At 48.4% G+C, this 26,156-nt stretch overlaps 1 protein-coding gene across 2 annotated transcripts; it reads left to right on the top strand.

Annotated features, from left to right (window-relative positions):
• Positions 1 to 10,474: 10,474 nt before the first annotated feature.
• Arf1 (ARF GTPase 1) lies at positions 10,475 to 25,820 on the top strand. Of its 2 annotated transcripts, none has more exons than XM_020185323.2 (5): positions 10,475 to 10,608; positions 23,772 to 23,955; positions 24,051 to 24,161; positions 24,357 to 24,481; positions 24,618 to 25,820. In XM_020185323.2, exons 2-5 carry the CDS (start codon positions 23,808 to 23,810, stop codon positions 24,777 to 24,779), a joined length of 546 nt encoding a protein of 181 aa, XP_020040912.1. In that variant the 5' UTR covers positions 10,475 to 10,608; positions 23,772 to 23,807; the 3' UTR covers positions 24,780 to 25,820. The 2 variants fall into 2 exon arrangements, with proteins under 2 accessions (XP_020040912.1, XP_020040913.1); XM_020185324.2 differs by lacking the exon at positions 10,475 to 10,608 and adding an exon at positions 10,823 to 11,085.
• Positions 25,821 to 26,156: the final 336 nt, after the last annotated feature.

The following is a 26,156-nucleotide window of genomic DNA, read 5'->3' as shown; positions in this document are numbered from 1 at the left end:
TCATACATGAATCCTGGGGAGGTGGGTGAGAGAAAGAGTGTCCTCTGTCTTAGGAGGACAGCACCACAGCCAGTCATACTGCCAAGGGAAAACTGAGGCCAGGAGAAGGAAGGCTTTGCTCTGGCCATTCAAAAGCTCCATGACAGAAGAGAGCCAGTTTTTGTGCACTGGGTCTCTTCTCTCTTGAGAGCCACTGGGGTAGTTACAACCAGGCCAGGCTCAGTGAGGACATCAGGGCAGCTACCACTGGGCAGGGTCAGGGGCACCTGGGAACAGAGGTCGGCTTGGGTGAGGAGGAATGAAAGAATGACTGTTGCTATGTGGAAAAGCTGCATGGGGTCCAGGTAGGTGGCCTTATCAGGCCCCTGGATGACCCAGGTAAGGGTTTTCAATCCCTCACCTCCAAGTTGCCCATGTGCCAGAGACCTGTACACCTCTAAGACCATCCAGTATGGCTCTTGCAGGAATCATAGACTAGTCAGGTGCTTCACTGATAACATATAATGAAAGCTGGTTTGACAATTACTATTGGATACACTGCATATGGGGACACTGTAGGTGAGGACAGTACAGGTGAGGAAGGTGAAAGTGTGGATAGTGCAGGTGAGAACAATGAAGGTGAAGACAGTGCAGGTAGGGACCCTACAAGCAAGAACACTGCATATGAGGACATTGTAGATGAGGATAGTGTAGTGAGGATACTGCAGGTGAAAAAAATTGCAGGTGAAGATGGTGCTATGGGACAGTGCATCTGGGGATGGTACGCTGCAGGTGAGGATAGTACCGGTAAGAACAGTGAGGTGAAATAGTGTAGATGAGAATACTACAAGTGAGAATGGTGTAGGTGAGGACAATGCTGTGGGACAGTGCACCAGGGGATGGTGCAGGTGGGATACTTCAGGTACATTTGCCTGCCCACCCTCTCTGCCTTTCCTCACTCCCAGCCTGGCCTGGCATCAAGGCAAAGAGGTGAGTTTTCTCACCCCGTGCCTGGTTCCTCCCCTGCACTACCTAACCTCAGGCAGGCTGGTTCTGGTCACCCTGCCTAAGCTCTGAGGCAACAGTTTGGATAGGCCACTGTCCACTCTGATTTGATTCCTGAGCCAGCCAGTTCAGGACCAAGGAGGCATTGTGAGAACCCCCCTGTGTCCCTCCCTCAGGAACATGGGTCCATGAGTAGTTACTGGTTGAGGGGTATGCTGTAACAGTCCTCCAGACCCTGTGGGGCAGGGTCTCAGTGGTCCACCCCTCTACCCATGTGCCCTGATACTCAGCACTGAGGCTGGACGGGCAGCAGGCCCAGACAACAAACACACCTCTGAGCACCCTAGTATGGCGGGCTGACCCAGTTTGCACTGTTCCACCACTGACTGTTTTTCCAGATTTCTCTCTCCTCCTGTTGGTGATGGCTCATTTCTCTCCAGGAATGGAAACAACCCTGAGCCACTAGCTTCACCAGGCCTCCTCACATAGCTTGCTCACCTGCTCAGGTTGCCCTGTCTCCACAGTACAACTCTGTAGGGCTTCCTGGCCTGGCAGCCCACACATTGCCTAGAAGGGTGCTCCTGTCCTGGGTGGTCAGTCTCCAGCAGGCCACTCTGTGTCTTCTTGTCTCCTCTGTCCACTTGAGGCCTACATGTCTCTACTTATCTTTGTCTTTTCCCTACCCACTTCTCTTCCCACCCTTGTCTCCCTCACTGCAGCTAAACCCAGGGAATCCTGAGGTCCCCCTGCTCAGAGACTCCAGCACCTGGCAGACAGAGCAGCCACCCTCTCTTCTCCTCCTTGACTGCCTCCCTCAAAGGGCCATCCACCCCATCTGCCCCCTGCATATACCTGCCTCTGCCACACCTTCCAGGAGGCTCTCGTGCTCCCTCCCTGACAGTCCTAACCAATGCTGGCTGGGATGTAATAGCCAGCACAGGGAGAAGCTGGAGACCCCCTCCTGAGAAAGGGAGCCCCAGATGCAGTAACCCCACTGAGCCTGCAGGTGGAGGACAAGGAGCTAGGGAGGGAAGGTCTTGGCCCAAATGGCCCATACACAACACCCAGACTCCAAGGGTGGGAGTCAGGACCTGTCTGCTGTCCCCAGGGACAGCCCTTCCTGCCCTGGTGGGGACACTGAGGCAATCAGAATGTCAGAGTATTTGAGGACAAGGGCCTCCTCTTTGAGACCAGAGAGGATTTGCCAGCCTAAGGACACCCAACACATGAGAACAGAGTTGATGTTCAGGCTCCTGGGCAGTTCCAGGCTGTGATGACTAGCCTAAGGGGACAAGAAGGGACCAGCCTCTGGGGCAGCCCCTGGCCCAGTCTCAGGCACAGATGTTAGGGGTGGGGCCCATGCTGACAGGGCACTGGCTGCTGATGCCTCAGCTGGGCTTTTTAATTAACTTCCGCTGGCTACTTAGAAAGGCCCCAATTAAGTGCAGGATGCAATGGCAGAGTGAGGTCAAAGAGAGGGGTGGATTTCAATTAAAGTGCGGTGGCCTGGACAGGAGCGCCCTCACCTGACCGCCTCTTCACTAGGTCCTGCTCACTTAAAGGCAGTCACATGATGGGCGGGTGACAGCAAGCCTCAGCCTGCCTGCCTGCCAGGCTGAGACACATCAGATCTCAGCAGGGCCTGAGGGCTGTCTTATCCAGCCTGTGTGGCCACAGCCAGACAGCCCCTCTCTGAGCTACCACATCCCCTGAGATCCCCCAGTCATTTTTCACCTGCCCTGGAATAACCATCTACTTACTTGTTCAATAAACATGTGTGGTATGTCCACTTCAAACACAGCCTAAAAGAATAGAGCAAATAAATATGTCAACTGTGCATTTACAATGGAATTAAGTGGAGTGAGGAACAGAGAGAAATAGAGGACTGTTCTAGCCCCATGAAGGGGCAGAAACCTGCCAGAGAGAAGGAAAGAGTTCACCTGGAAAGGAGATAGCCCTTGTAAAGGACCTGGGGCAGGAGCTGGGCCCGGTTAAGGAGCTGAGGGTAGCCTGTGTGGCTGAAGCCAGCAAGTAAGAATGAGAGGGAAAATAGACATTTTTCTAAAGAAAACACTAATGAACAAAAAGCTGATGAGAGATGCTTAATATAATTAGGAAATTATCTAGGAAATGCAAATCAAAACCATCGGTGATACCCTCTCACACCCTTTAGGAGGGGTGTTACATATATAAAACAAAAACAAGCAGCCAGACAGGATGGCACACACATGTAATCCCAGTACTTAGGTGAGGTTATGGCAGGATGATCACAAGTTCAAGGCCAGCCTGGGCTACATAGCAAGATCCTGTTTCAAAAACAGAAAAAAAAAATGAAGCAAGCAGAACATAACATGTTGGTAAGCATGTACATGAAATTCTTGAGCACCATTGGTTGGCATGTAAAATGTCATAACCACTGTGGAAAAGCATGGCAGTTCTTTAAAAAAATCAAAAATACAATTAATATATGATCAACTAATTCCGCTTCACAGCAAAGGCCAAAAAGAATTGAAAGCTGGTTCTTAAAGAGATATTTACACACTCATGGTCATGGCAGCATTATTCACAATAAACAAAAGGTAGAAGAAGCCCAAGTGTCCACTGATGGATAAATGAAAAAGCAAAATATGGCCCATGATGAAATGTTAATCAGCCATAAAATGGAAATGAAGCTGGGCACTAGTGTCTCACGCCTATAATCCTAGCACCTTGGGAGGCTGAGATTGGGAGAATTGCAGTTGGGAGGCCAGCCCAAGCAAATAGTGTGCAGGACCCCATCTCTAAAATAACCAGAGCAAAATGGCCTGTACGTGTGCCTCAAGCAGTAGAGCACCTGCTTTGCAGGTGTGAAGACCTGAGGAAAAACCCCAATCACACCCAAAAAGAAAGGGTATGAATTCTAATACCTGCTACAACATGATGAAGGAACCCAGCATTAAAAGATAAATACTGTTTGATTCCACTCACAGGAAGTCCCTTGTCAAATCCATAGAGACAAAAAGTAGAGTGTTGGGTGCATAAAGATGGGAGAGTAGAGTATGAAGAATCTGTTTAATGGGAACAGTTTCTGTTTAGGAAGATGAAAAAGTTCTGGAGATAGATGGTAGTGATGGCTGTACAGCCCATGAATGCACTAATGCTAGTGACCTGTGCACTTAAAAGTGGTTCCCAAGGCAAGTGGAGCCCCTGTCTCTCTCTCTTAATCCAAAACTTCATCCCAGCGGTCCCTACACCTATTGTGGTGGCTCTCAATAGAATCTATCTTACCACTCTGTTTTGAAAAATACGGTCACCATGGTAAATTTTATGCCTCATAGTGGCATTAGTGGCTTTACAAGGCGAAGAAGAAAGAAACAAGCTAGCTTGCTCCAAGTTACACAATATATACTTTTCCCAAAGCTCATCAGATCACACAATCAGTATATGAATGCACATTTTCCCTTAATTTATAAAATCACAGGGCCTCCCCACTGGTTACCTGTCTACTCCTCCTATCCTCTGGTCTCAGTTTCCTCCTTTATAGGGGGTGGTTGACCATAGGACTCTAGGAAAGACTGAATGTCTCCAAATGAATGAGAGTTACCATGGATTTCCCCTGGGTTCTAAAGGACAGTGGAGCTAGGGGTGTCTTGATGCCCAGGGGATAGGACCCCAGAGGCCTGGGGCAGAGGGCTGTGACCAGGTAACAGGTGCTAGCTACTCTCTGTGGGTGAGGCTGGTCTAGCCAAAGTGGTGTCCACTCATGTGGGTAGGGTGACTCCTCCAAATCTGGGCTTGGTGCTTGGCATGGATGTCACCTCGGAAGACCTGGGGTGCTTCTCAGAGCCCACCCTTGTCCCTCAGCTATCCTGGGTGTAGAGCCCTTGGGATCGCCATCCTCCCCATACCACTGGGTCCCCTCTTGCCAGCCAGTTGGGCCCTGGAATCTTAAATGTCTGGCCTGGAAGGAGTCAGCTAGTCATAGGTCAAGTCCTGTACCAGGTTGTCCACCCCAAGGATACTCCCCAGGGCTGGCAACAACTGAATGATCCCAGCAATGGCTTAGAATGCAAGTTCCTGGCCCTGCCCAGTCCACAAATGGGAAGCTCCAGGTGTTGGACCCAGAGATTCAACAACCTCCCAGTGACTTGGATGCAGGACTGTTCAGGACTCTCTTGCCCACACACAGCCTAGAGATCAGAATCACACCTCTGGCAGATTATCTGTGGCTGGCCATTGTCCATGTTCAGAGTGGGGATGGAGGAGCTTCTGTGTACATGGCTGGGACCCCTGTAGCCTGCCAGCAAGGTCTCACTAAAGCCTGAAATACACAACACATTGTGACAAAAGAAATAGAGACCATTACCACACACTTTGATGCATGCAGCATGTCACTTTTGGGGGTATTGAGTATTTTATTGTCCTGATAAGGACAAAGGAATTGTAAGTTTCCTTTTGGGTTGGAATTCTTTTGTTCTTAGCATCCAAATGATAAAACCATGTACCCCCTGTAATTTCAGTTTAACATGAACTATTTCCAGATTCCTGTGACAGCTCTGATGTGACCCAAAAAAGGTATGAGATTTCTATGAGAGACAGAAATCACAGGTCCTGGTGTTCAGGAAAACAAAAAACAAACTAATAAAATTCTGTCATCTGTGGCAACATTACATGGAACTAGAGGAAACTGTATTATGTGATGTAAGCCAGACACAGAAAGACAAATACTGCATATTCTCACTCATGTGAAGCTAAAAGTTGGCCTCACAGTGAAAGAAGGATATTGGTCACTAGGTGGTGGGAGGGTGCTGAATGATGGGAACCAAAATACAGTGAGGCAGGAGGTATAAGCTCTAGTGCTCTGCAGCACAGTGGGTGACCAGCAATTCACAATATACTTTATAAAGACCTAGAAGAGGGGAATTCCCAGCACAAAGACCCTGGTGAATGCTTGAGGAGATGGAAATGCTGGTGTCCAATCTGACCATCACACAATGTAGACACATGTCAAACTATCACACTGTACCTCACAGGTAGGTACAGATATTATGTCAGAAATTAAAACATCAGGACTAGAAGTATAGCTCACATGGTAGAGTACATGCTTTGCAAGCATGAAGCCCTGAGTTCAAACCCAAGTCCCACCAAAAAAATTAATTAATAAATTAATTAAAACACCACAGGCCCCACTGGTGCTGCTCTGTGGGAGTGTTGCCTGCATTCAGAATGAGAGGAATGCTAGCTGTCCCTCAGAGGTTGGTAAGTCAAGCTGTGCTGTGTGCTGTCACTCACTAGCTCTGCACCTGTCCACCCTAGGTATGGGGTGAGGCCAGGAGCACACAGAAAACAGTCCTTGTCCTCGAGGAGGTAGGACTGCTGAGCCAGGGCAGAATGGAGCCAAGGAGAGGAGCTTGCAGGATCCCTTATGCCCAGACATCATGCCAGCAATGGAAACCTAGGCCTGAGTGAGGGGCTTTGTACTGCTCTGGGAGTTCACCAGTAGGGATAGGGATAAGGGGAAATAGGAAACAAGATGCTCCAAAAGGACTAGAGGCGACAGAAGTCCCGGAGCCCACCCTCTCCGTTCCTGACCTGGCCTGTGATCCTCTGGGCTGTGTCACCCAGGGTGAGCCCACCTCCTGCTGGCACAGGCTCCTTACAGAACCAGACCCCAGTCCAGGCCCAGGCCCAGGCCCAGAGGGCAGAGCAGGGTTGCCCCAGGTTAGTGTGAGGACTGTGCAGGCCTCTCCCAAGGTCCACAAAAACAGAACATTCTCCAGCCTCATGCTCCTGAAGTGGCCAACAGGAATGGCTTTGAGATGGGCCTTGAGCAGGAAAAACAAATTCAGTCTGGAATCGATGGTTTGCCTGTAATCCTAACTACTCATGAGGCAGAGATTAGGAGGATTGTAGTTCAAAGTCAGCCTGGGCAACTAGTTTGAGAAACACCATGTCAAAAAACCTTTAAAAATGGCTGGTGAAATGGCTCAAGGTGTAGTCCCTGAGTTCAAACCCCAGTACCACAGAAAAACAAACAAACAAACAAAAAAAACCCCTCAGCTTCTCTTATGTTCTCATTCAGCAATCAAACTCAGGAGACTTCTGGGACCCAGACAGATGGGGTGATTTCTCTTCACCAGCAAGCAATCAATTCTGTGCAGCAGAAACCAGCTGGGTATTCCCAAGACGTCCACTTCAGATGCTAGTCAAAAGCCCAGGCTAACTTCCTGTGCTCCTGACAGACAAGGTATAAGTCAGGGTTCCCATGAGCCCTCCTTGGGTTGAACTGAGTTGCTAACATGGCTCACAGAACTCAGGGAGACACTTATGTTTACTATTTTGTCTAAAGGATATTAGAAAGGATACACATGAAGAGATCCATGGGGCCAAGTATGGGGAAGGGGCTAGGGCTTCCTCCCTGGGCACTGCCCTCCAAGACCCTCCACTTGGTCAGGTACCTGGAAGCTCTTGGAACCTGTCCTTTGAGGTTTCTATGGAGGTTTTGTTACATAGAAATGACTGATAAAACCACTGGCAATAGGCTCCATCCCTTCCCTGGAGGCTGGGGTGGGGCTGAAAGTCCCAATCCTCTGGTCTTGCCTTGGTCTTTCAATGTTCAGTCCTACCCTACAGCTACCTAGGGGCTGCTGGCCAGCAGTGGGCTCATTAGTATACAAAAAGACACATCACTCCAGGGGTTCCCAGGAAAGAACACAAAGACCGAATACATATTTCACAATCTCATAGGCCTGGAGAAAGGAGACAGGAATAGGCAAGGGCAGGGTACTCTCCCTACCCCACCCTCAAGAGGAGTAGTTAAGGGTGTAAAGTTCTTCCTGCCACCAGGTCCTGGAGGTCAATGTCTTTGATTGTCCCTCCTTCTGATATTACACAGAACTGCCCTTGGGCCTTGTTAAGAGTTGGCCAGTTAGCTTGCTCTGAATCTCCAGCTTGGGTGAGTGGGCAGTAAGAACTCTTGAGAGGGCAGAGTGGAGCAGAAAACCCCAGAGAGGTGCACTCCGACCTACCTAGTGTGGTGGGCAACCGCCCCAACAGGCTGGGTTGCTTGGTCATTGTCAGAGGAATCCAAGAGAACATTATACTAGGTACCAAGGTACAGATGTCCCAAGAGGCAGGGTGGGGCTGGGGAAAGAGATACACACACTCACACACACACACACACACACACACACACACAAAATACTGGCAACAAGCAGATGTTGGAAGTTGAGCTCCATAGGGTCAATCCTAGCTGTATGATCTCGGGTAGGGTTCTAACCTCTCTGAGCACCTGTAGCTTGGCACAAATGCTGCCCACTTCACAGACTTTGCAAACAGTTTCTCATGGGCCTCCCGCTAGGTCTCTCCTGCTGGGCACTCCTTCCTTTGCCCCTTAGCTCCAAATATCTGTCTGTCTCTCCAGCCACCTACCCCAAGAGGCCAGTCTAATTGACATGCCTACCTCTGACCTGGTCCTCAGATACAGAAGAATCCAGAGGGAGGAGTCTCGGACCCAGCCCTGCCTGTGGTCAACTGGAGGGGAGGTACAGAGCTGGCAGTCTCTACACATCTCCCTCCTGCCTGCTCATCTTGACCCCTGCTGGCCAGAGCTGGTTTAGCACAGAACCTCAGAAGGAAAGGTGATCCTAGTCCCTAAACAACCAGAGGGGAGCATCTGCCCTCAGTTTCCCTAGGTAACTGCCTAACACTTCCCATCCCCAGATGTGCGTATTTGGGGCTCCTCCACATGTATCTAGCCCCATACTCTTAGGATGGGACCCAAACCAGAAACAGAACACAGAAGATCTATTTCTTAACTTGGAGGTGTGCACACAGCAATCTGTTTTATCATTGTTAAAGCTGTGTGACTCTTACATAAACTCCTTCTTGTCTCTTCACATTTTTTTCGTTTTACTAAACTATTCACCAAAAGGGGGAGGTTTTTTGTTGTCTATTTTTTCTTTTAAGTTTATACTTAAGTGAATATACAATTTCTTTAACATTCTAATTTCATTAAGACATGCAATATGATAATTTTACTAGGGCCTTAACCTACTGGGTATATGATAGCTGGCTGGGACTTAGCAACAGGAACCAGTTTATGCCACCAATTAAATACTTTATTGAATATCTGCAATGGTTCTTTCTTTTCTTTTCTCTCTCTCTCTCTCTCTCTCTCTCTCTCTCTCTCTCTCTCTCTCTCTCTCTCTCTCTCTCTCCTTCCCTCCCTCCCTCTCTTTTGGCAGTACCAGGGCTTGAACTGAAGGCCTACACCTTGAGCCACTCTACCAGCCCTTTTGTGATAGGTATTTTCAAGATAGAGTAGCTTGAACTATTTGCCCGGGCTGACTGCCAACTGCGATCTTCCTGATCTCTGCCTCCTGAGTAGCTAGGATTACAGGTATGAGCCACCTTTGCCTGGCTAAAAAGTTTTTACTGACATAGCAACTGCATTTATTTATAGGGTACATTGTGACTTTTCAATATGTTTTTAAAATGTGTAATGATCAGGTCAGGATAAATGGTACAGCCATCACCCTGCCTACATTTTATCACCTTTTTTTTTTTTTTTTTTTTTAAGGAATGGGAAGTAGGCAATCTTCTCTTGGTCTCCTTCCCTCTAAATTGGTGGTCACAGCTGACTTCTGCAGCTGGGATCACATCTTCTTGGGGATGTCCAGCCACCTCTCCTGGGCATAGGAAGCCAGCACCACCAGAAGGTCCCACTAGCCTCTGTGTTGCCCTCCAGCTTGAGGCAAACATTAACCTTGAGTTTAGGGTGGGAGAGAATAACCTTTAAGTAGGCAACTCAACAACTTAATGAGATGGACAAGCCTGGGATCCTGGCAGCCTCAGCAGATGCAGGAGAGAGTCCCCAGAGCCCACTGAGGATGCCCTGTCCCAGGGCCACGGCCTGGACACGACTGGGTGACTGGGCCAGACCCAGATGACAGCCCTGCCTCCTACCTCCACAACACAGAGCACTAGGCCCCAAAGAGCTCCTACTTCCCCCCTCCCCCTCGTCTTGATTGGAGGGCCCCCCTCACAACACATAAGGGTGAAAGAACTGAGGGTGACGGCAGAATCAGGCCTTGCGTCGCGTATAGAGAGGGGATCTGATTGCCTGCTGCCTTCTGATCAGGAGGAAAGGGTTTCCGGTTGGAGGTGCAAAGGGCTCCTGTATCTCCCCTCCACCCAAATGAAGGCCACCTTATCACCACTACCCCCAGGCAGCGCTGTCCCCACCCTGGCCTCTGTTCCTGTTACCCTATGTCAGATATGGGGAAATAAAAAGAGTGTGGACGCTCAGAACGTGCAGCATCCTCGGTCTCCGCACTTGAGAAATGGGCTGAAAGTCTCTGCGGCAAGATAGCCACGGACTCCGAAGCCTCGCCCGGCCCTGTCGGGTTACTGGTGATTTGTACTAACAGGGACCGCGAACCGGGGGCGGGGCATCTCCGGCTCCGCCCCTTTAGCCCGCTTCACGTCAGTGCGCGTGCGCATAGTGCACAGTAGGCGGAGCTCCAGTGTGCCCGCCTCCTTTCCCGGCCTGCCCCGGGGCCGCAGGCGCTGACGTGGCTGCCGTCAGCGCCGCCATCTTGTGGGAGCGAAACCAACGCCTGGCTCCGAGCAGCTGCAGCTGAGGTGAGGAATAGGGGCGAGCGGATGATCTGGCCACAGACTGGAGTGGGCCGGGCGGCCTGGGGCTCGCGTGGGCCCTTGATCGCGGTGGCAAAAGGGGAGCTGGGGCCGAGCTGACCGCGGCTGGGCCAGGATCGGGGCCGAACGGGCCTAGGCAGCCGGGCCGAGTCGGTGGGGAGTATCCGGAGCGCCCCTTAGGCCCCAGCGTCGCTCCACTGCTTCCCGGTCCTTCCTTGCCCGAGCCCTCCAGGCCTCCCGCCGCCGGCCGCAGCCCGGAAATCCGCCCGGGCCTCCGGGCTCTCCTCCAGGAAGCCGGGTTTCCTGCTCTCTCTGCTCCGCTGTGCGCCCCTCCCGAGGCTCCACACCCAGGGTGCAGGGTGGAAGGAACTGGCCGTTGGAGTCCGGTGGGGTCCACGGAGTTTCCCTCCGTGAAGAAAGGGAGTTGACAGCCTCCGGGCGCAGGCCTGGCCTCGGGAACGGGTAAACTGAGGATCGGGCGGCCCTGAGATGGCGTCAAGGTCAAGCAGGTAGCGAGGGCTTCCACCTCGGCCTCCCGTGCCCAGTTCCTGTTTGCCAGGAGACTGAAAGTGAGGAAAGGGAAGAGAGATGGGCGAGTGGGCAGGGACCCCGGGCTGCTGAATCGAACGAGAGTATCTGCGGACCTTAGGGGGAGCCCAGAGTGACCCCCCCCTTGGCCCTTGTGAGACATAATTTAGGATCGGCACTTACAGAGGTTTCCTCAACCCGTGAGATTTGAATTAGGGTCTTCACTCTAGGCCCTGGTGGCTTCTGGAAGAAGGGCTGATGATCATCCTCAGGGTAGTTTCCTTGATGTCCTTCTAGGTAAATTAGAAGGGCTCTTCTGAACTGGTGATCTTTAACCTGCCTGTGGAACAGCCTGCTCGAAGCCTCTGAGCAGCCTGCAGGGGCAGAAGCCAGACCCAGTGCACAGTTTTGATTGAACAACCAGGGTGGTCCTGGCAGGACCAATGTACAATGTATTAATTGTTTCTGCCTACATCCAAACAGCAAGTGGCTCTCAGCAAAAATTGGGTAGCATTTTTTGTACTTGTAATAGTGGGCAGAAAATGAAGGGACATCTACTGATCACTGGGGTGGTCGCAGAAGTCACCTTGGAGAGTTGGTGCCACTCCCAGTGTTGGAGTGGTCACAGTTATAGTTCTTGTTTCAGAACTAGTGGTCAGCAGTTTTTTTTTTCTGCCAGCTGCTTTCTGGTATTTTTCTGCAGTGTGTCTGTCAGAAAACTAGTGGGATGCTGTAAGTGCAATGTGTGCTGGTCCCTGTTGCCCTTCTCCACTTTAACCAGTATCTGACATGTGGGACTACATGGATGGTGTCCTCACTTCATTTGAATTTTCAGCAGCACTGCCACAAGTAACCAAAATTTCAAGGACTTGAAATTAAGTGTTACTAGCTAAGCCCAAAATTGAGAGAAGTTGCATGACTTAAGTGCCAGTCACAGAAATGGTGGGCTGCATTGTTAAGATGTGTGTTGTCTCCTTGGCATAAAGGTTTCCTCACATTGTTGGGCAGGGTGACATCTGTAGCTTGCCCTCAGGTATCTTACTGAAAATGAGGCAGAGTTGTCAGAACATCTGCAATATGCTCTTGGCCATGAGGCCAGATACACAGGGAGTGTAGATACACAGGCTGGGACTGTAGCTCTTGGCTAGCATACTTGAGGCCTGGGTTTCGATTCTCAGCACCATACACACACTGGTTTAAGACAGTTGGGGTGAATAACAGCTGACTCACAGTCTACTCATTGTGGAAAGAAAGTTAATGGAAAGCAAAAACAGGGTTGGGGATGTAACTCAGTGGCAGAGTGCTTGCCTAATACATGCAAGGCCCTGGGTTCAGTCCCCAGCACTAAAAAAAATTTAAAAAGTAGAAAGCAAAAATTGTGCTTCTCACAGTTGTAGGTTTTCAATCAGGTGTTCCCTGTACCTCTTACACAATATTGTGTGGAGAGGTTATTGAGACATCTTCACCTGTCAGACTGCCTTTGCCTAGGACCAGACAGGCTTGAAACTACAGGAAGGGATATCTGGCTTCTTTTTCAAGGTAAGGGTAATATGGACTGGCAGCTGCTGAGGTGACCCCCAATCAGGTGGCCAACCCAGGAAAACCTGTTTTGCAAGTTCATGGAATAGCATGTTACTGTGGTTTGCAGTTGGATTTTTTTTTTTTTCCAGATTCTTCAAATGTTGGGCTCATGTTTAGGTCTAAATCTGCTTTTAATTAATCACAAGTTCTGCTTACCAAGCTTTTCCAAACATTTCTCTGAGAGCTGTGGCATTCCACTTAGTCAGACCCTAGCTTGCCATGATATTCATGGCCTAACCCTGTTGACTTGTGTGGGCATTCTCCCTGTTGGAGTTTTGCTTTCATAAAATTAGGAGAGCAAAAGGAAATAAAGCTCACATCTGTCAGAGGTAGCTGGGAGAGCAACATGAAAATTCCTTTCAGTTGGAATCTTAGATAAGCACTTGTCCTTTTTTTTGTGTGTGTGCTGTATCCACTCATTGAAAAAGCTTTGAGTGCCAGGTGCATGGTTCACACCTGTAATCCCAGCTATTCAAGAGGTAGAGATTGGGATGACCAAGGTTTGAGGCCAGCCCAGCTTGGACAGAGAGTTAAACCCCTTTTCAGTCAGTAAGCTGGGCATCATGCAGGAGAATCTGAGGCCTGCCATAGGCAAAAATTCAAGACCCTACCTGAAAAATAACTAAAACAAAAAAGGACTGGGAGCTTGGCTCAAGTGGTAGAGCACCTATGTAGTAACATGAGGCCCTGAGTTCTAACCTCAGTACTGTCAAAAGAGGAAAAGATTACCCTGTAAAAGATTGGTGGGGCAGAAGAGTTGGAGGTATACATTGGGATTCCCAGTCACATACACCACACTTAGGTTTGTGTCCAATTGTGATTGTTGTGAACCCTTTGAAGTGCCATTGCAGTTCATAGATGATACCTGTGCAGCTGTATCACTGGTTCTGGAAGGTAGTTCAGCATTCTCAGGTGGGTCATATGGTCTGATTTTTGCTTCACAGTTCAGCACAGATACAGCCAAGGTCTTTATTCCCAAGAAGGTCTTAGGTGTTCATCCAGAGTTCTGTCATCCTGCACACTGTGGGAGTGGTGAGGCTATCTAATCAGGGCTCTGCTTCTACAGTGTCCCTAACTGATTCTGTTTCCTGGTTTTTACTCACTGCATTAACAGGGCTTGGCAAGCAGCAGACAGGGAAGATATAGGCCCCTAATAACAGGGAAAGTTTAAGTGACAAGAAGGGAGGAGACAAAACAAAGCATGAAAGGCAGTCAGACATTTTTGGAGATGGGGTCTTGTTATGTAGACAAGCCTGAGTGAGTAGAAGACTCTGGCTACCATCCCTACATATTTCAGGAAGTGAGAAATATATGATGTGATTTGAAAACCTAGTTAGGATATGCTAAAATAAGCATTCTTAAAGGAATTAGCAAACTAGGATTCATTTCCAAAGGGCTTCTTGTGGTATAATTTGTAAAATAGTTAATTCATTTTTGTCAGTGTCAGATGTCAAAATGTTTTTAAATATGATGTACCTAAGCAAAAAATTCTGTAATCCTGATTCTCCGGGTATTTCTGAAGATTTTTCACAAGAATTATTTATCCTATCAGTATGATTTGGGTGTATGTGGCCAAGAAGAGGATTTCTAGATTTTATCTAGACTTGTTCCTAAAGAGTGAGAATGAAGACAGAGATAAATGTGCTGGAGATAAAATAACTTTGAAGCCTCCTGTAGGTGAGAATGCAGTTCCTCACCTGCTAAATACATTAGTCTATATTTAAAATACCATATATTTTGGCACCTTTGTTGGTGAAATTTTCCTTGAATTATTTATACTTTTGGCATTTCTCTCCAGTCAAAATGATAGCAGATTTTTAAAATTACCAGGAAGATTAACTGAAATATACTTGTTTTATTGACACCCTGCCCCTCCTGCGGATTTGACATTGTGGGAATGCTGGCTTTTGCCTTTCAGCAATTCACAGTGTTTCTGTTCATGTGGGTCTCCACATCATTACAGGCTCAGTAATGTTCAGACTGAGCCATGGTGTATAGTTTAAAACCGTGCAGCATTCATTGTTGACTCCATAGGTTTTTTCACACATATCTGCAGGTGTTGTATGATCTTTTTGATTCCAAGGGCCCTGATAATGTTCATTTACTACTGCTTTCTTCTCCTCTTTTACGATTGAGTCACCTATTAGTGACTTAGTCGAAGAAGGTGGGGGAGGAGGCCCTCACATAGTGAGCATGAGGCACAAAGCTGCCTATGCTGGTGGAACATCTGTCCTAGGGAAGGCTGCAGACAAGGAGGAAGTAACTTTGCCTGACAGGTGGCATTTGAGCAGAAGTATGATAGAATGAGGGATCTGTGGGTCTGAGGGAAAAACCAGAGGCTTCTTGGTGGCCCACTACAATTGGAGGAAGGGCCCTGAAGTGGCCATGGGTGCTTCATGGGTTTGGAGATCTTCCAGGAGCAGTACAGCACGGTCAGGTGCCTAGTTACAGGTGGCCCTGGTCCCTGTAGTGGCTATGTAGTCCCCAGAAAGGGGATTTTGAAATTCATGGTAACATTTTTCCTCTCTCAGGTTGGGAGGCAACACTGATACTTGGCAGTAAGACGACTACACTGTGTGGCTTTCATGTAGGTGGAAAATCCCTCTTGTGATATCCTAAGCCTGATCTATTTTACATACAAAGATAAAACTTTTCTTTGACATAATTTTAACACGTTCTGAATTTTCCAGGAATGTACACCTGTCCTACAAGTCAGGAGTGATTGTGTTTTGTTCTCTTCCAAAAGTTCTCTGTTTCCAGGAAAGTCACTTCACAGACACAACATGCCTTTCTTTTTTCCTCTCTAGTACTGGAGTTTGAACTTAGAGCCTCACGCTTGCTAGGCACGTGCTCTACCACTTGAGCCACTCCAGCCCTTTTTTGTGTTGGGTATTTTCAGGGTAGGATCTTGTGAACTATTTGCCTGTGCTTACCTAGAACCACAGTCCTCCTGGTCTTCCTGATCTCTGCCTTCCAAGTAGCTAGGATTACAGGCATGCCCTTGAGATTGGTGTGCAGGTGCCCCAGCTGCCTGGTTAGGGCAGCTGTCCAGCCACTACCCTTCTGGGATGGCTAGGCCTAACACTGAGGCCCTGCATTAAAGTGTAAGTTTCAGGCAAAGTCACTTCCCTTTAGCTCCCTGTGACATCATTGTTAGGCAGCATCACAGGGTTCTCCACAAGTTGTGTGTTTCTGTCAGTTAGGTTGTCAATTGGCTTCCTTTCCAGAGGGATTTTTTTTTTCCTTGCAGTACTGGGTTTGAACTCAGCCTTGCGCTTGCTAGGCGGGCATTCTACCATTTGAGCCATTCCACCAGCCTTGGCTTTCTTTCCAGATGACAGAAGCAGTATTTTAAAATGTGTGTGCACACTGAGTTGCTGCCCACCGTGGCTAGTATAAGGATCTTAACATCTGTGGCAACACCTCTCACCAGATTGACTCGAAACACTGGGCTGTTGCAGTATGAGGGAGGGAAGGGAAGGTGGCAAATGCCCAGGGCTTGAGTGTGAGAACTGGAAGGAAGTTGTTTGGCATTACACATTTGGGAGGAAGGGAGTTTGAAGTAGATATGGAAACGTGTCATCTGTAGGTGCTCCACTCACCTAGAGAGTAGGGCAAGTGCTGGATGTGTATGGGACCCCCTGGAGACCAAGGGGAAGGTATCAGTAGATATATAGGTTTTAGAGGAAGGCTTTCCTGACAGTGGGGCTGCAGAGGAGTTTAAGACTGTGGCCACAGATGCGAGGCTCAATGAGGATAGTGGCTTCTGGGGGTGGGGGGGGGTAGGGTCCCTGTCCCTCTGAGTTGACCTGGGTGGGACAAGCCTGCCCCACAGCTGAGGAAACCTGTTGACAGCTCCTCCTCCACACATACTTTGTTTCTCCAGAAGAGCAAGTCTTCAAAAGTGGGCAGCCTTTTTTTTCTTTTCCCCAAAAACAAAAATTCCCTTAATACAAAAATCACATTTTAGAGACTGGCTTGATTACTCATGAAGCCTCAGAGGGTCTTGCCTGTATTGAGGGGTTTGAGGAAGAGCCACTGGGAGCTGGTAGCTGTTTTAGTTCCCTTTTTCTTCTCTGGGTATGGAAAGAGGCTGATCCCCCAGCCCCACACAATGGAAAGAGAGCCCACTGTGTTCTGAGGGGAGCACATAGTTAAAGTGATAAGCTGGAAAAGTTAATTTCCTGTGATTTCCCTCACAGCAGAAATAAGAGTCCTGGTCACCAGTTCTTCCCAGATCCTGCTTCCACTGAACTCAAGGATGGTGCTGTTCATTGTGGGCATGCAGTAGATTGCTTGACTGTGTTCTGCTCACCCTCTGTGAGGAGCACCCAGGTAGAGCTCCATCAGGAGGCAGCTGCCACGCTTGCAAGGTTAGCCTCATTTATTGCTGCAGCCAGAAGCCTCTTAGCAAGGTTTAGGAACATGCACCACTACAAGTGTTCTGTGAATCTCAAGGTAGGAGGTGGGGACATAATCTTAGTCATCCTCCCTTAGTTCCATTCTGTGATGAGTTGCAACTGCCTGGCCAGCAGTGTCCCCACGGCACTAGTGTACACTATCCATGTGCCTGAGAAGGATGAGGAAGGACCAGACTCATGGGGAGCACAGCCAGCCAAGGTCCTGGGGCCTTCACAAGGAGTCAGGGTTCTGATCTGAGGGCAGCAGTGCAGGGTCTTCCTTGGGAGGACCAGGCTGACCCCACTCTGAGGGTCCAGTGGCCCTGTGGAGTAGACTGAGGTATGAGGACTGCCAACCATGGACCACATGATTACAAAGTCTGTAGGAAAAGGCTGGGCTGGAATGGACCCTATCCCCCAACTATAGGTGGTTTTTCACTTGCATCTTTGTGGTGGTGTAAGTTACTGTGGTTTCCTCCATTTTCTGTTTGTTTTGGGGTTGATGCGTGTTTGGTTTTGAGTTTTGTTTTGTTGGTAGTGCCAGAGAGCAAACTGACAGCCTTAACACACATGCTAGGCAAGTGCTGTGACACTGAGCTGCACCACCAGCCCCAGATTTTTGTTTCTGTCTTTTGTTTTTCCACTGTCTGGTCTTTAAAACTTAACTGTATTTTGGGTTCAGTAGTTGCTATATGTACCTTCCTGCAAAAGTAGCTGTACAAGGTAGGGTCTAGGCTCTGCTGCTTCACAGGTACAGGGCCTAGGCATGCAGTGCTGCAGAGAAGATCAGGAAATGTGGGTTTTATTCTGGAAGTCCTCGTGCCCAGTGACAAATGATGGTCTTGTTACTGAGAGAGAGCAAGCCAAGAAACCAAGGGACAACCAGCATTTGCCACAATATGCAGCAAGATGCTCCTGATGCAAGCTCTAGAGCAAATCACCAAGTCCCAGAGTTGTGTGTCTCATGAATTCCTTGGCCTCCAGTTAGAGACCATGGGATGCCTGTATTTGCTCCCCGCTGCCCATGTGGAGTTCATAAGACCAGAAGTATGTTTGGTGAAGTGCTTTGAGGACAGTTAAGTTTTAAAAAAAAAAGTAACAATGTAATATGAATAAAATAGTAATAAAAATATAAGGGGAAACACAAAATAAAAAGATGCACTTAGTGGACAAGGAGTTCAAGAACTTAGCTCTTTGATATGAGTCAAACTCATTTCTAACTGTTGGTGTATAAACTGATTTAAAGACTTTTACCTTAAGTTTTAAGCTTGCAAAGAGTGGTCTGACTTGAATTTCACTCATTACCTCTCCTGTACATCAGACCTGGTAGGTAATGTTCTCCTTGACCTTAGACGACCAGCAGCTGTGGGGAGGCAGCATGCAGATCAGCAGATGTGTGACAACTGCACTTGGCATGAGACTCAGGCCTGGGCCTCTTACAGCTGCAAATCCTTGCATAGACAAAAACACACTAACACTTAGCCAAAAAGCAGCATCAACCCTCCTAGACATACCTGAATAGAAAAAACCGCACCTAAATTAATAGCAGATATGCAAATTGAAGCCTCTACCATTGTATCCAACCAAAAAGGGATAATCAAATTATATTTCCTATCTTTCCTACTATATATAAGTTTTTGGTGCCTCATGAGTTCCTGCAAATCCCTGCAAAAAATTTAGATTGCTTTTGTGGGTTGTTTGTTGGGTTATTTTCCTCCATTATTGGATGCACAGAGTGTTTTGGACAATCCTCTTTGAAACATGCGGTTGAGTCATGGTTTTGTCACATCCTGCAGGTATTTGAGGTGTGCCTGCCTGTTCATAATATTAGCACATTCAGTTTTTCTCTTTAACAAATTTTGTGAAATAATGACAAAATGTAATACTCAGTTACAGGAAAATGTCACACCTAGAAGCCTGGAATGTTTACCTGAAATGCATGTGATGACTTAAGGCTTTAGGAATAGACCTGCTGGGTCATCTCATGTTAATGCATAGAAACCGGTGTGTACAGAGGTCATCTTGTGGCTGTTTCACATGTGAAAGTAGAGGAACCCCTCTAAATTGCAGGCCTCTTTTGTTGGAGGTGAATCAGACTTTCATGTAACATTCTGCCCACACTTAGCCCTGGTACAATGCTAGCTATTTGCTTAAAACCTTAAAGAAAAACTTTTTTTTTTTTTTTTTTTTGGCCACTTGCAAGACCCCATCTGCAAAATAACAAGAGCAAGACTGGAGTTGTGGCTAAAGTAGTAAAGCACCTTCTTTGCAAACACAAAGCACTGAGTATTGAGGAATGAACTTGGGACCTCTTGATTGCTGGGCACTTAAGTATTCTACTACTTGAGCCACACCCAGTCTTTTGCTTTTAGTTTATTTTGCAGATAGGGTCTTTTTTTATTCTCCCAGGCTGGCCTGAGACCATGATCCTCCTACCTCTGCCTCCTGAGTAGCTAAGATTTCAGGAGTGCACCACCATTCCCTGTTTGTTTTTGATACAGAGTCTCACTGAGTTTTGGCTGACTGGCCTTGAACTTCAATCCTCCTGTCTCTACCTCCTCAGTAGCTGTGTGCCACTATTCCCAGAAAAAGTGTGTGTGTGTGTGTATGTGCATACACACACACACTTTTTTTTTTTTTCCAGTAGTACTGGAGTTTGAGCCCAGAGCCTCACGGTTATTAGGCAGGCACTCTACCACTTGAGCCATGCCCCGTCCGTCCCTGGCAGATTTTTTTTTTTTTTTTTTTTTTTGCAGTACTTGGTTTAAACTTAGGGCCTTACACTTGCTACATAGGCGCTCTCTCACTGCCAGCCCCCAGAAAAATCTTTAAATTTGTTAGTTTTTCTCAAATTAGATGTGAAAGCTGAGGTTATAAGCTATTTGCTATATGTAATTTACACTGCAATGAATAAAAGCCAAAAAAAAGAAAAAGGAAGAAAAAAGAACAAACTCTTAATGTCACCAGTTTGTCATTGGAGTCGGACACATTGTATGAGTCCCATTTAGGAGGACAGCACCCTGTTGAGTCAGCAGCCAAGAACAGAAAACCTGTCTTCCTAGTTAAGATTCTGTCAAACGAATGCTAACAGTTAGAGGGAAATGAGAAACCTTGTACCTGAATCTGTTCCTCTGCAGAGTCCGGTTTAGATAAGGCATCCTTGAGTCTTGTGGAGGGATGGTGGATGGTGCTGGCTGCTGGTCAAGCTCCTCTCCAGCAGTTAAATCAGTCAGGTTGCATTCACTCATCCATGTGGAACAGCTGTTAGTTCACAATACTGTATTTTCTCCTCACCCCTACTCAGGAGGCTTCTTGGGGACTGGCTTCCCCAGGAAGGTCCTGCAACTGACAGCCGTGTAGGGCATGCTACTGATAGAGCAGAGGCCACCCATGCCATTGTCCTCTGCTTCTTCCTGAAGGAGCTTTCTTGTCGTAAGGTGGCACCCAAGTGAGCAGGAAAGAGTAACAGCTTGAATTATGCTCCTGCCCTGGCTGCCTTGAGGGGCTTTGTGTCCTCCTTCTAGGCATCTCCTCTGGTGGCTGGGGCTACTGGCAGCTGACTTTCTGGGAAGTCTGTTTACACTGCCTTCTATTAGCAGGGTAATGGAGAGGAACCTGAAAAGCAGGTTTAGTTTGTGTGCAGTATTTTGATGGAGGAAAGGTGACAGCAATGGGCTGGGCATCACCAGTTAGGGCTTGTGCCTAGAAACCATGGGAGTGACTACTTTAGCCACTGGGCTTTTCTCACACTCTTGCATTTGGGCCTGTTATCAAAGCAGTAGATGGTGCCTTGGACCCCTGGGAACACAGGCATGTGCCAAGGCAGGACCTGCTGACCACTGTCTCTCTTTGTGGACAACCAGGTGGACCTAGATGCTTGTAAGATATGTCTTAATCCTGAGACTTGGGGTTCATCTCATCCTGGTTTCTCCACTAAATTTGTGTGAAAACCACCCATGGAGAGGGACTGTGACCACTGTGATCCTCACCTCCCCTTTGTCTGTGGGATTGCAAGGCAGGCTGGGCCTCAGCACATTCAGCTGTGGGTTATCCTTTACCAGACCAGTTGTAAAAAGGCTCCTACAGACATGTGTGTCATGGGCAGTGCTGTGGGAATCTGTGGGAGTGCAGATGCCCTTTCCCCTCAGTGCCACATGTTTGTGTCAGTTTTTCATGTAGCACTTCTGTGTAAGTAGCTATCCCGCCACCCCACTGCCTTAGTCGCCCCAGGCACAGCCTACCCACCACTAGTGGATGCCTCATGTTTCTTCATTAATATCCACTTGAAATATGTTGATTTGGAAAGGAAGGATGTCCTGCACAGGTTCTACCTCCACTTCCCAGTGTCCAGCAATGAGAGTAACAGTGTTAGTGCTGTGTGGACCTTGTTGATTGCCGAGCAGATCACTGTCTGCTTCTGTGAGAAATACTCTGTCTCTCTCCAGTTCATCCTTGGGTTTTTACATGAACCTACTAGCCTTTCAGATTCCCCATCATCACCAGATCTCATGACAGAAACAGGCAGGTGGAATGCTTCCTGTTCTGGGGCATCCATCCTGTTCCAGTCTGCACTGCACATGTAGTAGCTGTGCTCCCCAACCCCCAAGTCTCCTTGGGCTCCCTTCCTCTTGCCTGGGCCCTGGATCTTTATGGTTGCTGTGTATAAAAGGTAAAGTGGGAGGCCTTTTGATGCCGAAATTATCATTATTTCCTTACTTCTAGTTGGTAGGAATTAAAGGTTGAAAATCATATGCTATAGAAGCATTGTCTGGGCATCTTCCACCCACTGGCGCTGTTAGTATCCATAGAGTGCTTTGGCAGCAGTATTCAGCCTTTAGCTGTATGCTTCTGTCTAGAATGTGTAAGAATCTACTCCCTATAGTGTCTTTCATCTCACTATGTAGCTGAAGCTGGCCTCAAACTCACCATCCTCTTGCCTTAGCCTCCTTGGTGCTGGGATTACAGTTGTTTCCTTTTTTATCCATATTTTTCTTCTGCCTTTTTTTTTTTTTTAAACAGGTCTGGGGGTTTTAACTCAAGACCTCACATTCGCTAGGCAGGCTCTACCATTTGAGCCATTCTGCCAGCCCTATTTTGTGTTGGGTATTTTTGAGACAGTGTCTCTCGAACTGTTTGCCCAGGCTGTCCTCAAACCTCAATCCTCCTGATCTCTGCCTCCCAAGTAGCTAGGATTACAGGTGTGAGCCACCAGTACCCAGCCCTGCCAACATTCTTAATAGCTTGGCTGTCCCCAGGAAAGGGACTGTGATAACAAAGTCTGCTTAAACTTCAGACATGATACTGTGTAAAACCAAAAAAAACAGAGTCCAGAGGGCACTGGGGCCACCATGATGGGGCAGGCTCCAGGCCATGTCTGGGACAGTGGTGGCATCAGATCAACAGGGCAGCTGGTAGAATGGCTTAAGTGGTAGAGCACTTGCCTAACAAGTTTGAGGCCCAGAGTTCAAACCCCAATACCACCACCACAAAAAAAAAAAAAAAGGCATTTGGACCTGCCACACTGAGCAAAACAGGAATGCATAGCTCCCATGGGTACCAAGAAATGGAGAGGTGGTTTCCCTGTGGTGGGTGCTTGACAGCAGCCGGAAGAGTTGACCCAGTTAGAAAGTCACTATCTGACAGTCATCCAAGTCATGCAGGCAGAAACATTAGGGGTACTGAAACCAGAGGAGGAGAGATGGTGAGGAGCTGGATCTCCCACAAAAGGCCCTTTGGCACACAGTCACTGGAGGAGGGTATACAATGTGGAGCCTCAGGCCTGGAAGGTGTCATACAGAGGCTACTGCATGGTGCAGTTAGCGTGACTGACTCATGTACCTAGTTCACACACATAAGGGTGGTCTGAATGCACCCCCTAGATTCATGTATGGAAAAGTGAATCCCATTGGAACAGTGTTTGGGTCACAAGGCTCCATCCCTCATTAGTGGATCAGTGCCACCATAAACTATCTCCTCCTGCATGTGAAGACACAGTATTCCTCCCCTCTAGAAGACGCAGCACAAGGCCCCCATCTCAGAGCCATTCAACCTGATTGTACCTGGTCATAATCTTGGGCTTGCAGTTTCCATCTGTTGTTGAGATGATAAGTCACCTGATCTGTGGTGTTCTGTTATGGCAGCATGGAAATTTCACCTCCCTGTTTTGTTCACCTTCTTGTGAATTAGTTAGCTGTCTCTGTTAGCACATAGACACATCTTTTTTTGAAGGCTGCATGGCCTTCCATTGTTTGCTTTTACTATCAGGTGCTAACCATCTCTAAATTTCCAGCAGTCAACATTTGAGAAAGTGATAAAGTCCCTATTTGGATTAAATAAAACTAAAAAATAAAAGTGCTCACCAGATGGTGAGCAAGTGTAGCTGTGCTCAGGCACCCTGCAGCCTAACAGCAACAGGGTAGATGAACTTTGGAGACACTCTGCTCCCCTGGCCAGCCATGTAGCCCTGGGGACCCTAGGCAGTCAAGTGGGCAGGTCTGTCTCCTGGGAACTGAGATTGCATGTATCCCCACTGCAGGAAAAGGGATGGGAGGAGACTTGTGGTCTCTACTAGGAGGATGGGCTCTGACTAGCAACAGGGCTCATACTGGCTGCACAAGTCCTGAACACCTTGTTTTCCAGGTATCTGGCCAGTGTCGTTTCCACCCATCTACCAGCATGGGGAATATCTTTGCAAACCTCTTCAAGGGCCTTTTTGGCAAAAAAGAAATGCGCATCCTCATGGTGGGTCTTGATGCCGCAGGAAAGACAACAATTCTGTACAAACTGAAGCTGGGTGAAATCGTGACCACTATTCCCACCATAGGTGAGAAACCAAGCTGAGGCCACAACAGGGGTGGGGGCTGATCCTGGGGCTTCTGGGTGCAGAGGGCCCTCAGCTACATACAACCCTGCCCTCAGGTTTCAACGTGGAGACTGTTGAGTACAAGAACATCAGCTTCACTGTGTGGGACGTGGGTGGCCAAGACAAGATCCGACCGCTGTGGCGCCACTACTTCCAGAACACCCAAGGTGAGGTGCCAGCTTCTTGGTCAAGTCCCATGGCCTTGCTGGCTCCATGACATGAGGAAACATTACAGCATCATGGCCAGAAGAGCCAAACCAGGGCCAGGAGGACGAGCTGCAACCCTTAGGATTGGGTCTGTGGCCTGTAGGTTGGTTGGGTGGGGAGTGTTCAGCATGTGCAGTGATGTGGCTGCGTTGCAGGCTTGATCTTCGTGGTGGACAGCAATGACAGAGAGCGTGTGAATGAGGCCCGTGAGGAGCTCATGCGGATGCTGGCTGAGGATGAGCTCCGGGATGCTGTCCTCCTGGTGTTTGCCAACAAGCAGGTAGGTGTCACCAAGGTTCTCTCCAAGGGCACCCATGTTAGGGAGGGAAGAGGGCGGGTATCAGACCCCATGGCCCTTGCCCTGTCCTTGGGACAGGCTGCTGGTGGCCCTGCTGCTGATGCATTCTTCCCCTCAGGACCTTCCCAATGCCATGAACGCTGCTGAAATCACAGACAAGCTGGGGCTGCACTCTCTACGCCACAGGAACTGGTACATTCAGGCCACCTGTGCCACCAGTGGGGACGGGCTCTATGAAGGACTGGACTGGCTGTCCAATCAGCTCCGGAACCAGAAGTGAACCAGAACTCCCCCTCCCCCTCACTTCCTCCTCTCCGCCCTCCGCTTTCCTCTCATGTGGCAAACGTGCGACTCTGTGGTCCTGAGTGCCAGAAGCTGTCTCCATGGGTTGGTCACAGTGTGCATCGCATCATGCTGTACATGTGCAGACGCAGCCTGCAGCCAGGTTTTTATTTAATGTAAATAGTTTCTGTTTCCACTGAGGCAGTTTCTGGTACTCCTATGCAATATTACTCAGCTTTTTTTATTGTAAAGAGAATCAACTCACTGTCAGTACTGAGAAGGGATTTGGGTGTTTGGGCACCTGGTCTCCAGGAGCCACTGAGCTATAGATCAGTGTCAGGATCCATTTGGTGGCTGGTTTTTAACCCAAACTCAGTGCATTTTTTAAAATAGTTAAAAATACAAGATAAGCAGAACACTTGAACACACAGAAGGGAGACTATGCCTAGTGTAGGTTTTGCAGTAACCGCCTGAATGCTAGTCCATCAAATCAGCTGTTCCCTTATGGGAATGGGAGATACGGTGATGAACAAACCATTCGCTGCATGGACACAGTAGAGCCCCTGTGACTCGCCTGTCTTTGGGTCACCTGCATTCCATAGCGTCGTGCTTGTACTCGTGCTCACGTGGTCACCTAGGGGCGGGTAGGGGCCATCATGGGGCTGCAGGGCACAGCCTCATCCTTGGTGAGTGTGTGGCCAAGCGGCAGCCTGTGTTCCTAGCTCGCTCTTGCGCTTACTCTAAGCGCTGGCAGGAGGCCTGGGTCTCACCAGCAGAAGCGTGTGCAAGCTGGGAGGGTCAGTCCATTCCAGACCCAAAGCCCTGGAGCACCCCCATCTCCATGTGTGAAATAGCTTCCTCCCTCAGCCTGCAAGGGTCCGATTTGCCATCGAAAACGACGACCTCTACTTTTTTCTTTTGTATTTTGATAAACACTGAAGAAGTTGGAGCTGTTAAATTTATCTTGGGGAAACCTCAGAACTGGTTTATTTGGTGTCGTGGAACCTCTTACTGCTTTCAATACACGATTAGTAATCAACTGTTTTGTATACTTGTTTTCAGTTTTCATTTCAACAAGCACTGTAATTATAGCTATTAGAATAAAGTCTCAACTATTTCATGGGCTTGTCAGTGGTTTAGTGTCGCTGCCAAGAGGCTGCCAACTAAAAAGGGGAAAAACGGCCAGGGCTTTTCACCGTAGACAGCATATGGCCTTGAACCCTGGATACTTTCTCTAGGTCAAGCCTCAGTGTGCATGTGTGTATGAGGAAACCTGATAACATGGGGTGCTTTGTGTCAGCTGAGGTATGCCCCCCTCACAAACTAGCAATTGGTTGGGGCACATGTCCCTGGATCACAGTGGCAATAGCAGGTC

The sequence above is a fragment of the Castor canadensis genome, chromosome 15 (genome assembly GCF_047511655.1).
Source record: "Castor canadensis chromosome 15, mCasCan1.hap1v2, whole genome shotgun sequence".
Lineage (NCBI taxonomy): Eukaryota > Metazoa > Chordata > Mammalia > Rodentia > Castoridae > Castor > Castor canadensis.
Note: the sequence above shows the minus strand (reverse complement) of the source record. Positions and strands in the feature narration are given on the sequence as shown.

Coding starts and splice junctions, on each gene's coding strand:
- Arf1 (XM_020185323.2), top strand. CDS start 23,808: ATGGGGAATATCTTTGCAAACCTCTTCAAGGGCCTTTTTGGCAAAAAA. Junction 24,162..24,356: donor CTACTTCCAGAACACCCAAG/GTGAGGTGCCAG, acceptor GCTGCGTTGCAG/GCTTGATCTTCGTGGTGGAC. Junction 24,482..24,617: donor TGGTGTTTGCCAACAAGCAG/GTAGGTGTCACC, acceptor TCTTCCCCTCAG/GACCTTCCCAATGCCATGAA.